This window comes from Heliangelus exortis, chromosome 3 (assembly GCF_036169615.1).
Source record: "Heliangelus exortis chromosome 3, bHelExo1.hap1, whole genome shotgun sequence".
Classification (NCBI taxonomy): Eukaryota; Metazoa; Chordata; class Aves; order Apodiformes; family Trochilidae; genus Heliangelus; species Heliangelus exortis.
In genome coordinates, this window is record NC_092424.1 from 44,064,061 (window position 1) to 44,078,477 (window position 14,417).

General features: G+C 41.0%; 1 protein-coding gene across 1 annotated transcript in view; it reads left to right on the forward strand.

Annotated features, from left to right (window-relative positions):
* The first annotated feature begins 8,675 nt into the window (after window positions 1–8,675).
* Window positions 8,676–14,417, forward strand: part of EFEMP1 (EGF containing fibulin extracellular matrix protein 1) — a 47,165-nt gene continuing 41,423 nt past the window's right edge. Inside the window, exons 1-5 of the mRNA XM_071740368.1 lie at window positions 8,676–8,871; window positions 9,190–9,282; window positions 9,387–9,474; window positions 12,481–12,529; window positions 12,708–12,968. Coding sequence (XP_071596469.1) covers window positions 9,394–9,474; window positions 12,481–12,529; window positions 12,708–12,968 — 391 coding nt within the window. The 5' untranslated portion in view covers window positions 8,676–8,871; window positions 9,190–9,282; window positions 9,387–9,393. The remainder of the gene's footprint in view (window positions 8,872–9,189; window positions 9,283–9,386; window positions 9,475–12,480; window positions 12,530–12,707; window positions 12,969–14,417) is intronic.

Consider the following 14,417-nt stretch of genomic DNA (forward strand, 5'->3'; position numbering starts at 1 on the left):
GACTTTCTAAGTGAACAGACTGTATCAAGCACAAAGAACTCCCTTCTTTACCAGACCCATCCCTGTAGATGAGATCAGGACACAGTGGCAGAGCAGTCTTGAGTACTTGGACAACAACTCTCAGAGTTCAGAGTACACTGCCTGTTACTCTGAACCATCCCTGCCTTGAGCCTTCACTGATCTTGTGATATAAAAGCAAGTTAATACACACACACACTCACACACAACACTTACAGGCTATTTCCACACCAGGTCAGAGCTGAATCTGAGTTAATGTTAAGCTTGGTAACCATTACAGTTTTCTAAAATAAGTCGTAGGCAATGACTCCACTGAATGACATCACGGTCCAGCAGTCACATTTTTTTTTTCTTTTGACTAACCTTCTTTTGAATCAGAGTAATGAAGGAGACTGAAGAAAAGCTTGGGAAAATTAGGGAGATCCTTCTGAATAACTGCAGTGCCACAGTCTAGAGGCCAAAGTCAGCTTCACGGGTTTTGTGCCCTCCCCTTTAAAGCAGCAACGAATTCACCAGCCAACAGCAGCCACAAGACTTGTCCCCAAAAGCCATTTATGCACAGTTACTCACAAAAATATAACAGGCTCCTAACTCACTGCAGTGGGACCAATTGAGTGCCACAGCACCTCCAATGCAAGGGAGAGAAAGAATCTGACCGTTGGTCCTAAAGCAACAAGTGCCAAAAAAACCTATTTTATAATGATGCAATCAAACAAGCTACTTCCACAGACTCAATTCATTCCACCTCAAGACATGTTTCTCAATGTTCACAGCTCACTCAGAGATAGCAGCCAGGAGCTCGAGTAACATTCAGAGACTTCTATATTAAATGCCTTCCTGAAAGATTTATTAATTCCAGGTACTTAATAACTGAGACAGATAATGAATAACTAAAGCACGATTTGCTGACAAAATGTTGAACCCAGTGCTCTCCTCTGCCTTGAGAAAAGCACAAGCAAGCTTCACCAATTATGCTTTTCCTGCTCTAGTAAAAGTTTGTAAAGCTTGAATTTACTTGATAAAAGCCAGTTCTCTCTGAGGGATACACATCTGAAAAATGATTGATGAACATGAGCTTAAAAGACCAGGGCCTAAAATTTTGATACACTCTCATTATTAGTTCTGGAAGTGAAAGTTTCTGCAACCACACTGTCTGAAGTGCTTGAAAACATTTTTTTCAAGAAACAGGGAGCTGCAATGCAAACACTTTTTCTATATGAAATGGGATAAAATGTATTAATAAATAATGAGTCCAGAAGTGCTAATAAGAGACCGAATAGGATCCAGATAAATACATCCCACTTCTTGCACTGATGCAAGTGATTTTTTTCCACAGTGCCCCCTTCTCTTTTTGCTACTCTTTTCTGACTGCATGGAAAGAAAGGAGAACAGGATGGTGCTCCAGCTGTAACTGGGCCTGCAGTGCCCAGTGCTTTTCATAAAGCATGTACCTATCCTTTATCTTCTGGACACTAAGTTCCTGCTCCACAAACCACTTTAACTACATTTAAGGAGCCTTCTTGCAGGAAAGGGAAGCACAGCAGACTGAATGCTCCCTGACTAATGCAGAAAATGGCAGAAAGATCATTCCTGAGAAGAACTAATCCTGATGGGGAAACCTCTTTTGAGCGTGCTCCATACCTCACCTGACTTGAAGTCCCAAGGCTGCCTCAGAGCCAGGGAGCAATGCCCCAGGAGTTGTTCTGCAGCCTCCACTGAGGGACACTTGAATGTCTTAATCTCCAGAACTGTATTTACGACCTGCAGCTGTGGTGCCAAAGAGGCCCACAGCCCCTTACACACTGAGACTATTGTTGGCAAAAAAGAGCACTGAGGTTTCTGAGTGACATAAGCAAGTTAACCCAACTACACTTGGCTGCTCTGGATGGGGCAAGGAGGGGTATTTGTTTTTCTTTGTATCAATTGGTTTATTTTGGGCCTTTATCACTTTTGGCATTTGCAGTCTTCTAAATTCTAATTGCTCTTAAAGCATGCGAAGGTGTGAATGAGCAGGAAACAATTTGTCAAGGTTCTGGGCTTCCAGGGAGTGAGAACTTGAACTGATTAATAAAAAAAGAATTCCCATGTTACCCATAATTTAAAATTAGTATATATTGTAAATTCTGTGTTAGTTTATTACACAGATGAATTGTTTGGTACAGTTCTGCAGCCACTTAAAAGGGATATTTCAATGGCTTGGAGCAGTAGTGTTCCCACTCTGTCTCACTCCAGAACTAAGTTTTTCCCTGATGTGGTTAAACTCCTACTGAGCATGTTTTGGGAGCATATAGGGATATGGAGTTTTCTGTGCCAGCTTTCAGCTGTATCGTCTTCCAGCCTTTTCCAGAATTTTGATGCCTTTCAACCGCATGTATCTGCAAAGAGGGGTGAGAGGATAACCCCTTTAATCTCACAGAAAAGAAAATCCCCACTGTTATTTTTCTGCTTTCTGTATGAGGCCATACAGATTAGCACTAAGCAAGTTGAATATTCTGGGGAATTAAAATGCTTGGACATATATTCTGTAGCAGTAACATGCAGATACTCACCAGAAAAGTTGTGTCTCTGGACAATAATTAGCAGGTTAACTGGGCAGGTTGCTTGCCAAGTTCACCCACACACAATATAAATAAGAAATGCTGCTGGTTTTCCGGTATTAATAACTTTTTCTCAAAAGGGAAAGAAAAGCAAAGCAAGCTCAGAGAGTTCAGAAGATGCTTATGAAACCAAATTATTGTTTAAAATATCTACTGATCCTGATGTTTATGAATTCTAAAAAGCAGAGCAGTCATTAGCAAGACCTCTGCCCCACAAATCTGTTCATCTAAGGTCTTCTACTGCAGCATTTCTGAAATGTCTCATTTTTGTTGTGCTGAGAGATCACAACACTTTCACACTCTACTTTAAGTCCATGGGGTTCTACATAAAGAATTAGGTCAAAGTTTTCAAATATGGATGTCTGCAATAAGGGGGTTTAGCAATTTCTGAAAGGCAGGAATGCTCTACGCCCTCTTGACTGAGGACAAAAAAGGTTGCATTATTCAAAATATTTTTTTTTTAAATCTGGAGCTAAATAAAATACTGGAAAATTGCAAAAATAAAAAATTGGACCCATTAACAGCTCAAACAGCCTGCTGAAGTTGATCTGCCAGTTAGAAATGTATGTTTGTCATACAGGTGTTCTGTTCTACTCAGCTCAAATTTAACTTTCTCAGACATTAAAAAGATGACAGGACAAAAAGAGACACCTACTCCCAGAGAATGGGGAAATGGCTTTCCTACATGCAAGGAGGATGAGGAGACACAGTTCCCCCTCATCCACATTCATTTTTCTCTCTGAAACATGAACATTGCAGTGGATAAAGTTCTACCTGATTCTGCCTTCAGCTGAGTCAAGGGCAAGGTGCCCATTACAGCCTCCTGTTACAACTGCCTGAAGTCAACATCACAGATAATCATCCAAATCCCACTTACTTGGAAAGGGATCTGGGTATATAAGACAATTTCTGTCTTTGGAAATCCTAGACACTTAAGTGAATTCATTCACCCCACTTCCCTGCTCAAGCATCACGTATTTGCTTCATTTCACAGACAGAGAGAAACAAAGTAAATGGTTTGCACAAAGCTTCATGAGGACCCTAAAGCAGAGATGAAAGCTGGCCCCAACACACTCTGGGTAATACTGGATCTGAATTCTGGCGTTTTTATTTTGCCTCTTAGCCAGAGCAAGGGACAGCAATAACATAGTTTAATCAGCAGAAAATTATATATTCCTGATAGTATTTTGAACATCAGGAAGGTTGTCTGTTACTTGGACGGGCTATAGTTCTGTGAAAAGGTTCTAGATGTCATTTCAACCAAACTAGTTAAAAAACAGTACAGCATCAGACTGTAGAGGAGTATTCCTGTAAGTAGCAATGCTAATTTTCCAGAAAAAGGAAAGAAGGAATGATGGCTCTAGTATTACAAAAAACATGTATCTACACTGATGAATATTTCCTTATCTATGGTCTCTCTTATCTGGCATGAGAAAAAGAAAAAGAGACAGAAAATCACTGGTAGACAGATCAATGGGAAAGCACTGCTAGGCAGAATAAAATGATTGAACAAGTCAGAAATGCCCATACAAGCAAAAGTTGGGAAGATCAATCAGATTCCAGATACAATCACTTACCAAAATAAAGTATTCACAGCAAGACTTGTGCATTTTAATCAAATGCCCAAATCTGTCATACCTGACATTCTTACCACATTAAACAGTTTTAATCCATAAAAAGAGAAATTCTGGAATTGCAAGTAAACTTGTGTAAAGTTGGACCTCAAATTGTACCCCTGAAAACAAAGAGAAAGCACCTGTAAGCCTATTCTATCATTTTTCAAAGAAAAGCCTGAAAACAACATCACACCTAAGTATCAACAGGAGTGGTTTACAGTGATCAAAAATACTAACTGTGCAAGACAGAGGAGGTGATGAACCACACGTGGAAAGTAAAATTGACTCCATCCTTCCCCCACACTGTCATATCCTCATTTTATCTGGTGTTTTCAGCTGTACCAGGAAACTACTCATACTACTTAAGTCCCTCAAATTTCTAAATTATTATGACTGTACAAATGCACTGTTGTTCATGGAAACATATAAAAGATAAAACTGTATTTCTATAAATTGCAGAAGAAAAGCAAATTGCATCCAAACCACATGCTTGATCTTTAGTAAGTTAAAATACAAAATGGCAACAACATTGTACTTTAGTATCCTCAGAGTATTGTTAGACATTCAGAAATGAAATGACAGGTTAGCCTAAATTAGTCAAAGCTCTTGGCACAACACAATCCATGCAAGATCACTCATACAGGAGATAATTTTAGCAAAATAAAGGCTGAAATTATAATTTAGTAGGTTTTCTAATCCAACTCTCATACTTTTTTATCATCCAAATACAAGAATTATGGGAAGGAGTTTTATTCTGTTCATCAGCTATCACCTACGTACTCTACCAAAATACAAAGCACCAAGCAAGTAATAACAATAAATGTACATTTAATTTTAATGCAAGGATTTAAAAAAAAAAAAAAGGGGGGGGGAGGGGGAGACAATATGCTCTGTGTCCTTTACTATTGATATTTCGGTCTTTATTAATTTTTTCTTATTTCAAGATCTATGATCAGAAACTGGTATGACATAGTTTTACCTCTCACCATCAGCTTGCTATGAAAAGTGAGAGCAATTTCCTAACATGGTTCTTCTTTCAAATTAAGTTTACAACAAAGTAACACCTCATGCCACATGCAATATGCTCACAATACCTCCCCTGAAGATAAATAAACTTGTAAGATCCTACCTCAAATAAAAGTTCAACATTTGTCACATTTAATCAGCAATAAATTCAGACATAATTCTTCACAATTTATCCTTCACTAACACTATGTGATTTCCAAGTTGAAATGTGGAAAAAATTTTGACATTTGCAGGCTGTGTGGCAGAAAGACAGTCTGCCATGTTATCAAAATAATTTATGTTCTAAAATTCCTGTGAGTCTAACATGAAACTAACACCTCCACCATTTCAGCTCTAAGTTTAGACAACTCCAGCGTTACTTGATATGACATGCTTGGGAAAAGAAATCATCTTAAATTGACACTGATAGTCCCATGAGCTGACAAATATAAGTTGCTTAAATTTGCCGTGTGCTTGATTTTTCTGCTCTGGTGAGCTATGTTTGAAACAGGAAAAGGGGGTCAGATCTGGGAGTAGAAGAGATTAAACTGTAATTTTGCTTTCCACATTTTCGGGCGAGCCTCTAGTATCAATCTCAGCCTGCTCTAAATTATGTCCAGCTGTCTATTGCCCCCAGGGACAATTCTAGCAGCCAGAATTAGCTGGAGTGCAGTGACATTTTGACCACACACAGTCTTCCTTCAGCCTACCTATCCTTGGGTTTTTGAGGACAATGGGGGGTGGCAGCAAGTCCTGCCAGGAACTAAAAATGTGAACTTTTTAAGTCGTAAACACATTAAAGAATGCACGCAAACTGTGGTTTTTGAAGACAGCAAAAAACTGAGATGTGACAAAGAGTTCAGTAAAGCAGTAGGGAACAGAGTGCATCACTTTCAGAAAGAAGGCAAAAGTAAATAGGGGCCAGCCTCATGGGGCTGCTTCAGTAGGAAGCACTGTCAGCAAGTGTTCTATGGGGCTGGCCTCAGAAACACCATGCTGTATGGTCAGCAAGAAAGAACAGATGGTTTGACCACTTCTTACATGACACCTTCAGACACTTCAGGTACATAAGGAAATTGTCCTACTACTGAGCAGCCCAGGCACCTACCTCACACACTCCTCCAGAATTTAAATTGTGCTAACCTATATGTGGCAAATTTCCACTTGCCTCAATAGGAAACATTAGAACTACAAAATCATAAGCTTAGCCTACTACCTCCATTTAAAGGACAGAGAACTACCCTTGGCAGAACACAGTATTTCAGTAAATCCACTGTCTGAAGCCAAGTATAGAATCTATGCTCAGCAAGCACTCATACATCCTCCAAAATGATGTTTCTGTTCCCTGCTTTGCTGGGGTTTTTTGAGTGGAAACAACCAGTTGCAGTTCTGTGATAAAGGCAATGTCTCTCTATGTAGCAGATTAGGACAAAACTTCTTAAAAGATTGACTTGAGATTCCAACAAATTAATTTCAGTTCTCTTTGGCATATATTTTGGCATATATGACAACACATTCAACACTCACTATGGATTGTAGCAAGCAGATATAAGCAATTGATGTTACTGTTTTGCATTCATTACATTTGAAATGTCTGTACTGCTTTCTTTAAACATGATACAAAAAATTTCAAGATATATTAAGGGGCACTTCATAAATATGAATCCAGTTTATAATAACAGGAGTCAGTAACTTAGAGCCAGTCTAACACTCTGAAGATGTATTTCTAAAAAAATAGATATTGAAGCAGGAAAAGTAGGTGGCAAAAGATAGCTTGTTATATAGGCTGGCACGTTAAAGTACATGCAAAATGTTGTAAAAATGTAGTCAATCTCAATTTTCTCTGTTACACCATGATGTTGCTTCTGTACTTTACATACTAGTGAGAGGTACAGACTACAAGTCCTACATTTTTAGGACACCTACTTATCTGTAAGCACTGAAATTGTAGTGAGATGAAAAATCTTGTCTTGCCTCATAGCATCCTAAAAATATATATATATATATATATATATGCGCAACATACTGTTACAACTAAAAGTATCCTGAAACTTGCTGTTTCTAACACAGGTAAGAAAAGAAGTGATTTGGTTCAGCGGTGAAATCAATATGTACTGTATGGCCATTCAAGAAAGATCATATACATAAGATCAAATATAATGTAATGGTAAGAATCTAAGGGACTATATAGGGAAGCTATTCTTCAGGCCAGCAGTGCCAGAGGTCTGCAGGCTAGTATGACGCTTTTCAGGAGATCTCAAGTCCTTCAGGCTCTTCATGGTAAACATTAAGGAGGTAAAAATTTAAATTGAAGACCCCATGTTCAACTAGAGGAATAGAATAGAGCTGCACTATACAGCACAGTACTTCCAGAAGCAAAATTGGTGACCTGAAGACCCATCTTATCCCTGTGCAGATAGGGTTCCCTGGCATACTGGTCCTCACCATAACCATGCAGCCTATGAGAGCTTCTAGATCTCTGTAATGCCTGCTCATCCTTCCTTCAGTCCAGTCACTTTCCCACCAGGTAAGGAAAAACAGGCTTTTGTATACAGTAGAAGCTCTTAAAAGTAATGATCGCTCAGCTTACATGGTGTCTAAAGGAACAGGCATTCATCTATTAAGGACTCCATGCAAATGTCTATTTATTGAATTCAGAATGGTCAGGAAAACACATCAGTCTTGCTATTCTAAATTTCAAATAGCTTGCCTAGCCAGATAAACCCTCCATTCCATAGCCTGCAAAGTCACAATTTGGCTTACATTAAACAAACAGAAAAATGTATCAATATATGTGCTTTCAAAAAAAAAAGAAATGTGCTACACAGAGCACGCCCACCATCCAGAGTTCATCAGAAGCTGGGGTAAGAACATGGTGAAGCTTGTTTGCTACGGAGCAAGACACTAATGACACTGGGCTGGAGACTGGATACCAGCCACACCATGTGCTACATTACATGGAGCTACTACAGGCCTGCTATGTGTGCATAAGGTAAGATAGCAAGTGCTGTGTCATTGCCCTCCTTCCCACCTCTGTCTCATTGGTCTCCTTCGTCAGTTGCCAAGACTCAAAGCCCGATGTGTGTGACCCACGACAGTCCCCAAACCGATAGCGACCACGCTCTTTCACAGCGCTATCAACCGGGGCACCCAGTGGCCATGGCAGCCATGGCTGGAGTGAGGGAGCGGCTCTTCCCGGGGATGGCAGCCTTCCCCTCAGAGCTTCCCCGGGACAGGATGGTGGGAGGGTCTCACGTCCCTTCCCCGCCAAACGCCTGCGTGGGCTTTGGCCACGGCTCCCTCCAGGCCGCCACCTGGTCCCGCACCTGCCTTGGCCGGCAGCGGGGAAGGGCTGCGCCGTGCCGTGCCGTGCCGTGCCGTGCCCGCCCCGTCCCCTCCCGTCCCGTCCCGTCCCGCCCCGCCGACGGGGCTCCGGCCGCCGCGGGGTCGGTAGAGGGCGTGCGGAGGCTCCGGTAGGAGCCGGGACCGGTTCTATTTAGCTGAAGGCTGGCGGTGGCGGGGGGGGGAGAAGGAAAACGAGAAGGAGCGGGCGCCGGCACCGCTGCAGAGACAGTGGAGGGACGGGGCTGAGCCGCAGCGAGCAGCCGCCGTCGCCCGCACCGTCCCCGCCGCAGGTAAGAGCCCGCTCCCCGGGGCAGGGCAGGGCAGGGCAGGGCACGGCGTCCTCAGGCCGAGCCCAGCAGGTGCCCTGCAGCAGCTACAGAGCACCTCGGCCCGGCGGTGCCTTCTCTCCCGCCCTCCCGTCGGCCGGCTGCTCGCCCTTCTGTCGGAGGTTGAGCTTTTTGCAGAGGATTTACTTCTCCATCCCAAAACGTGCCGGTCACACAGCCTGCTCCCTGCACCGCGCCGGACTGCACCGCTTCCAGTCCGGTGTGGCATTAAGCGCTGTATTATTTTAAATTTCACGTACTTCTTTTCCCCCATCCCCTCAGCTGAGTAAGAGCAGAACGGACTGAAAACACCTATCAAAACTCCCCCCTTTTCGTGCAGAAGCAAAGGGGCAGCGTCCCGGCAGCTTCACCCAGGTAGGGGCTGGGCAGGACCCGCTCCCGGACCCCCTCCCCGAGGTGCTGACCCACGTCCTCCAGCTAAAAATATTCCCTTTTTATTTGTTTTTCTTTCTTTCAAGGGTCACGATGTTGACAGCTATGTTCTTGGCTGCTCTCATTCTTATTACAGTACATTCGCAGGAAACTGAGGAAACCATAACATACACGGTAAGGTTTAATAGAATTTGAGATAATTACTGCTTTGCAGGGATTCTTTTCTAAATGACCCTTAAGAAAAAACAATTTTCTTGCCAATATGTAGCATGCGATACAAAGTTCTTTGAGTTCAAATGTTAAGTATAAAATAAGCTGTTCCTGCACTGCAACAGTATTTTAAGTTGAAGTTGACAAGATTGAGCAGAGTGTGCTTCAACAGCCTCTTCTGAAAAGCAGATTTATGCCCTCAGCTTGATGAACTGAACAAAATTATGAGGTTTTAATACTTTTTAATCCATTTTCATAAAGACGGGCTCCCTAGGACCTTCATTTGAAATATATGGAATTTGATGGATAACTAGGTCAAACATTCTTTTCTGTTTTCTTTTGGATATCTCAAGCTGTTTTTAAAAAAATGTAATTACTTCAAAAGTCAGTGCTCTTAATGAAGCATCAAAGTCTTGGAGTGATCACAGGGCTGTTAGTTTCTGAGCTGGTTTTGAACAGTGGTTTTGCATGGCTTGATAAAATTGTACAAGACTACTGGAAATAGGTTCTGCTTGTGACAGGGTAAGAAACTTAAAGGCCTTTTTGTTTGTTGTTTGTTGTTGGTTTGGTTTTTGTTGGTTTGTTGTTTTTGTTTTTTTTTTTTAATCTGCCTGTGCTTAGTCTTTGGCTTCCGTAATGCATGTCACAGAAGGAGTGGCAATTACCTTGGCTTGGGCTGGGGAAAAACCCACATTTTCACATCTGATTACAGTTGTAATCCCTGCAACTTGCTTCATATGGGTGGACCTCTGGATATGTGTACAGACATTAGCGCAATGCCACACAAGCAGAAAATTCTGCACACATGCAAAATGTTAGAGAACCACAGCCAAAGACTTATACAAGTAATCCCACTGAAGTCAGTGGGATGGCTCAAGTAAGTAAATATTGCAGAGTTGGACCTTATCGTAGAAGACAGGGCTCACAGAAGTCTCAAGTAAGCATCAGGAAGTCAGTCATAAAATACTTTAACACTGGGCTTTAGAAGCAATAGCCTGCTGAAAGCTGGGAGTACTTCCATTTAGAGGCTTCTGTGATTTTTAAGCCCCTCTATGTAAAGGGAAACTGAACATCTAAGTTCCTTCTGAAAACCCAGACTAATGTGGGGATCCCACCCCCCTCCTTTTCTGCATTTATTTTTTTAATATACGTTATTTTTTTAATACTAAGTAGCATTTTCTGTGAAGCCTACATAGCTCTGTTTATACCAATGGAAAATTTCTAGTATGCATATATATTACTTGGGTTCCTATACTCCATTTTCAGGGAGGTCTTAACATTTAGGTGCCTCAGTAATCGCCAGACATTAATCATTTAAAACAACTAAAAAAAAAAACCCTTAGTTTTTGGAAGTTTTACTTTTAGGGTGCTACTGTTTCTCGTGCATATGTTGTGTTCAATTAGAGCCAAATCCTCAATCCTCTCCTATTGTTAAAGACCCTTCAGCTGCAGTAATAGATGGAGTTGGCTCCTTACATCTAAACAGTACTTTCTGCTGTACATTATCAAGAATTGGGTGATTCAGTAAATGCATGAATTAGCTGTTTACCTTTGGGTTTGCATTTTCATAGCTATTGTAACTTTGGCGGTGTGAACTCAGCATGTAATCATTCCTTTAGAGATTTAGACTTGCAGTACAATTTGCTGTCCACTTACCCCTTTGGAAGAAAAAGGCTCCAAAATTACAACTCACTGCTATGCTCGGCAGACCATTGGTGTCACCTGCAAATGAAGAAAATATTTTCATTTCTAATGCTGAGTCAGTGTCTGTTAGTAACAAGTTCCTCAAAAGAACCTGAGGACAGCACATGCAACAAGTAGAGCTCAGCATCATACTTATTGCTTGCCTAGTTCCTCTGCAGCAGAGGAGTTGCAACAAGATTTGGCTTGCTTGACTATGACTAATTACATTCGCCAACTCAATTCTTTTTTTCTATACAGTCATTAAAGTAATATCCTAAACAGCATAGCATGCATATGCACCTACATAGTACAGCTCAGCTGACTCACTGATATTTTCAAGCGTCTGCTGCTGTTGGTACCATTGTGATACTTTGCTAATCAGTTTCTCCATTGTGATCCTTTGCTAACCAGTTTCTCTAACTCTTGCCTGTAATTAAAATTACTGCCCTCCAGACAATTTAATGCTTTTGGGCAGAGGAATAATGAGGATGCCTACCTAACTGCAGGGCAGAATATTTAAAATTCTTCCTGAAGTGACCAATCTGCATTGATATGAATAGTTGCTGAGTGTAGTCTTGTTTAAATTTTGCAAAGTCTTATTTATATAAGAAGTCCTGCTGTTATAAACTCTAGCCACTTATTGTATGTCTTGCAATACAAATTGTTCTTCCTAGACTGCAGTTCCTGGTGTCATGCGATTAAAAAGCACAAGAATGAATTTCCAGCTGTCAAGGGATCTGTCCCCATTGCTATAGTGCTAATGGGAAGGAGGATGGAGTACAGGGACATAGAGGCCCAACAGTCCCTCTGGGAAACTGACCCCGAAAAAGAAAGGTGCTAAAGTGTTGGAAGGTGGTGAACAAGATCAAAACTCTTACAAACTTGCTTCTTTTTCATAAGAAGATTTTCATGCTGGTCAGCTGAGTCAGTTCGAGTTTCATTTATTCCAGGATTCAGGCAATGACAGCTGCTTTAAAGCTGCTTTAAAGTGTCTAGGAATAAAGCAAAGAGAAAGTGATGCTTTTCTCACTTTGTTCCCCAGTCCCAATAAAACCTGTGTACTCACAGAAAACAGAACCTCCTGAGAGAGAGGTTCTTTCTGCATGTGCTTGTTTCTGCACAGCAATGCTGTACCCATAGCCATTTTTCTAGCTTCCCAAGGTATGAAACATTGCATCTCCCTTAGTGTCAAACCTTGAGTTAATTGAAATAAACATGGTTATTTTCCAAAGTAAGGAATCCTGAATAGTCTAATTGTTGGGTTTTTTTGGTTTTTTTTCTGTATAGCAATGCACAGATGGCTATGAATGGGATCCTGTTAGGCAACGGTGCAAAGGTACAGTAAATAATTTTCCAAGGCAAACTTATCATCAGTATTCTTTAAGTATTATCACACCACACTCCTGTTTTGGGCAAGGAGGTGTGCTTGCATGTCTCATTGTGTTATTTGTATTAATGGCTGCTGCAGAAGGTTCGACTGTTAAAAGCATGACTTGTGTTGTTGCTAACCACAGATATTGATGAATGTGAAATAGTCCCAGATGCATGCAAAGGTGGGATGAAATGTGTTAACCACTATGGAGGATACCTCTGTCTGCCTAGAACAGCGCAAATTATTGTAAATGAGCGAGAAGAAACAACAGCCGAATCCACTAGCGGTCGAAACAATGTCATTCGACGGACTCCAGCTGATCCTCAGCGTGCCCCTCCAAACCCAACTCATCAAATTCAGTGTGCATCCGGGTACGAGCAAAGCGACCACAATGTGTGCCAAGGTAAGCAAGCTGCCCTGTTTCCCTTTCAGTACAACTGGAGTGTATGTGATAACAAATCTAATGCCTGGAAAATTACAGCCTTGGTATTTACTGGAATATATCGTGGCACCGTTAAACTGGACACATACACATTTGAAGTGTGTAAATAAAATTCATGCATGCTGTTATTCAAGGTAACAAAACCTGCAGTTTGTTGCAGCCTTCCATCTGTTTCAGTCTAATGAATACAATTAATTCTGTTGTCTTTAGATCCTCAAAAAAAAAACCCAAAACCTTAATGCAAGTAAGCAACTTTAGTCAAGCATTTTGTATAAGTATGTCCAGGAGAGGCAGTGCTTTGAAAAAAGTAGGTAACACAGTAAGTCATATTACAGACAATGTCTAAAGATTTGCAGAACTACCTATTTTTCAGCAAGTGAACGCTGCATGGAACAAAACACTGTATAAACTTTGCTTAGGCCAGATTGTAGTGCAGAAGATATGTATGGGGAATATTTCTGAAGTCGTAGGAACCAAACACCTGAACATCATGTGCTCTTCTGCTCTCTGTGGAAGTACTTCTACACAGACCATGCCAGCTTACTTCCAGTCATAGTCTAGCCAGTCTTTGAAACTATGGCAATGAAGAGCTTCCATGAGTGTACATATGCCACACACAGTGCCAAAATTCTCAGGGTATTAGCAATGTTAAGTGAATGCATTCAGGAACCAGACTCACAAGCGCTACTGTAAACTAAGGCTGTTTCATTTATTATTTTATATAAATAGTTTACTCTTATACTTGCTGAAGTAACAAATGTTTCGTCCACTGTTTTGTTTTCTTTCTTGAAAATACATTCTACTTCTTGTTCACAAGCTTGGTTTTCAAGCATTCTAGTGGTATCCGTGCAAACAGAGAGCAAAACTTGACCCCATGGGTTCATCTTTTCCACTTTGTGGCCCATAATAGTATAATCATGTAAAATAGTACTTGAGTGACTATAATCAGGATGAGCTGTAATATACAGTGGTAGCTTCTTTCTCTCTGGTATTCATGTATACAGAACATTATTTATCACTAGTAAGTAAATTCCCTGTCATTCTCAAGCATAGTAATCATCATGGAGGCCGGAGAAGTTATTTTTGTAGGCAAAGCCTTGGACTTGCATTTCTGGCTTATCTGCTAGTGTTCTACATTTCTGTCACTTGTCTTCAAGAATGTCAAGTAAAGAACCTACTGCAGGAGGTCAGTACCATGATTCCCTTAACCTTCAGTGCTCATTTTGGGTTGTCAATGAAAAAATCAATGATGGCAAATATTATATATTTTATATATATATATATTTTAGTTTAACTTATCAAAGTAGCAGCAGAACCAGGAAGGGAATACTGGGCTCCTGTCTTTGATCCAGCACTCCATCCTTCATGTAAAGGATGCAGTGTTGCTGTGGCTGGTACTCATCTTCACCG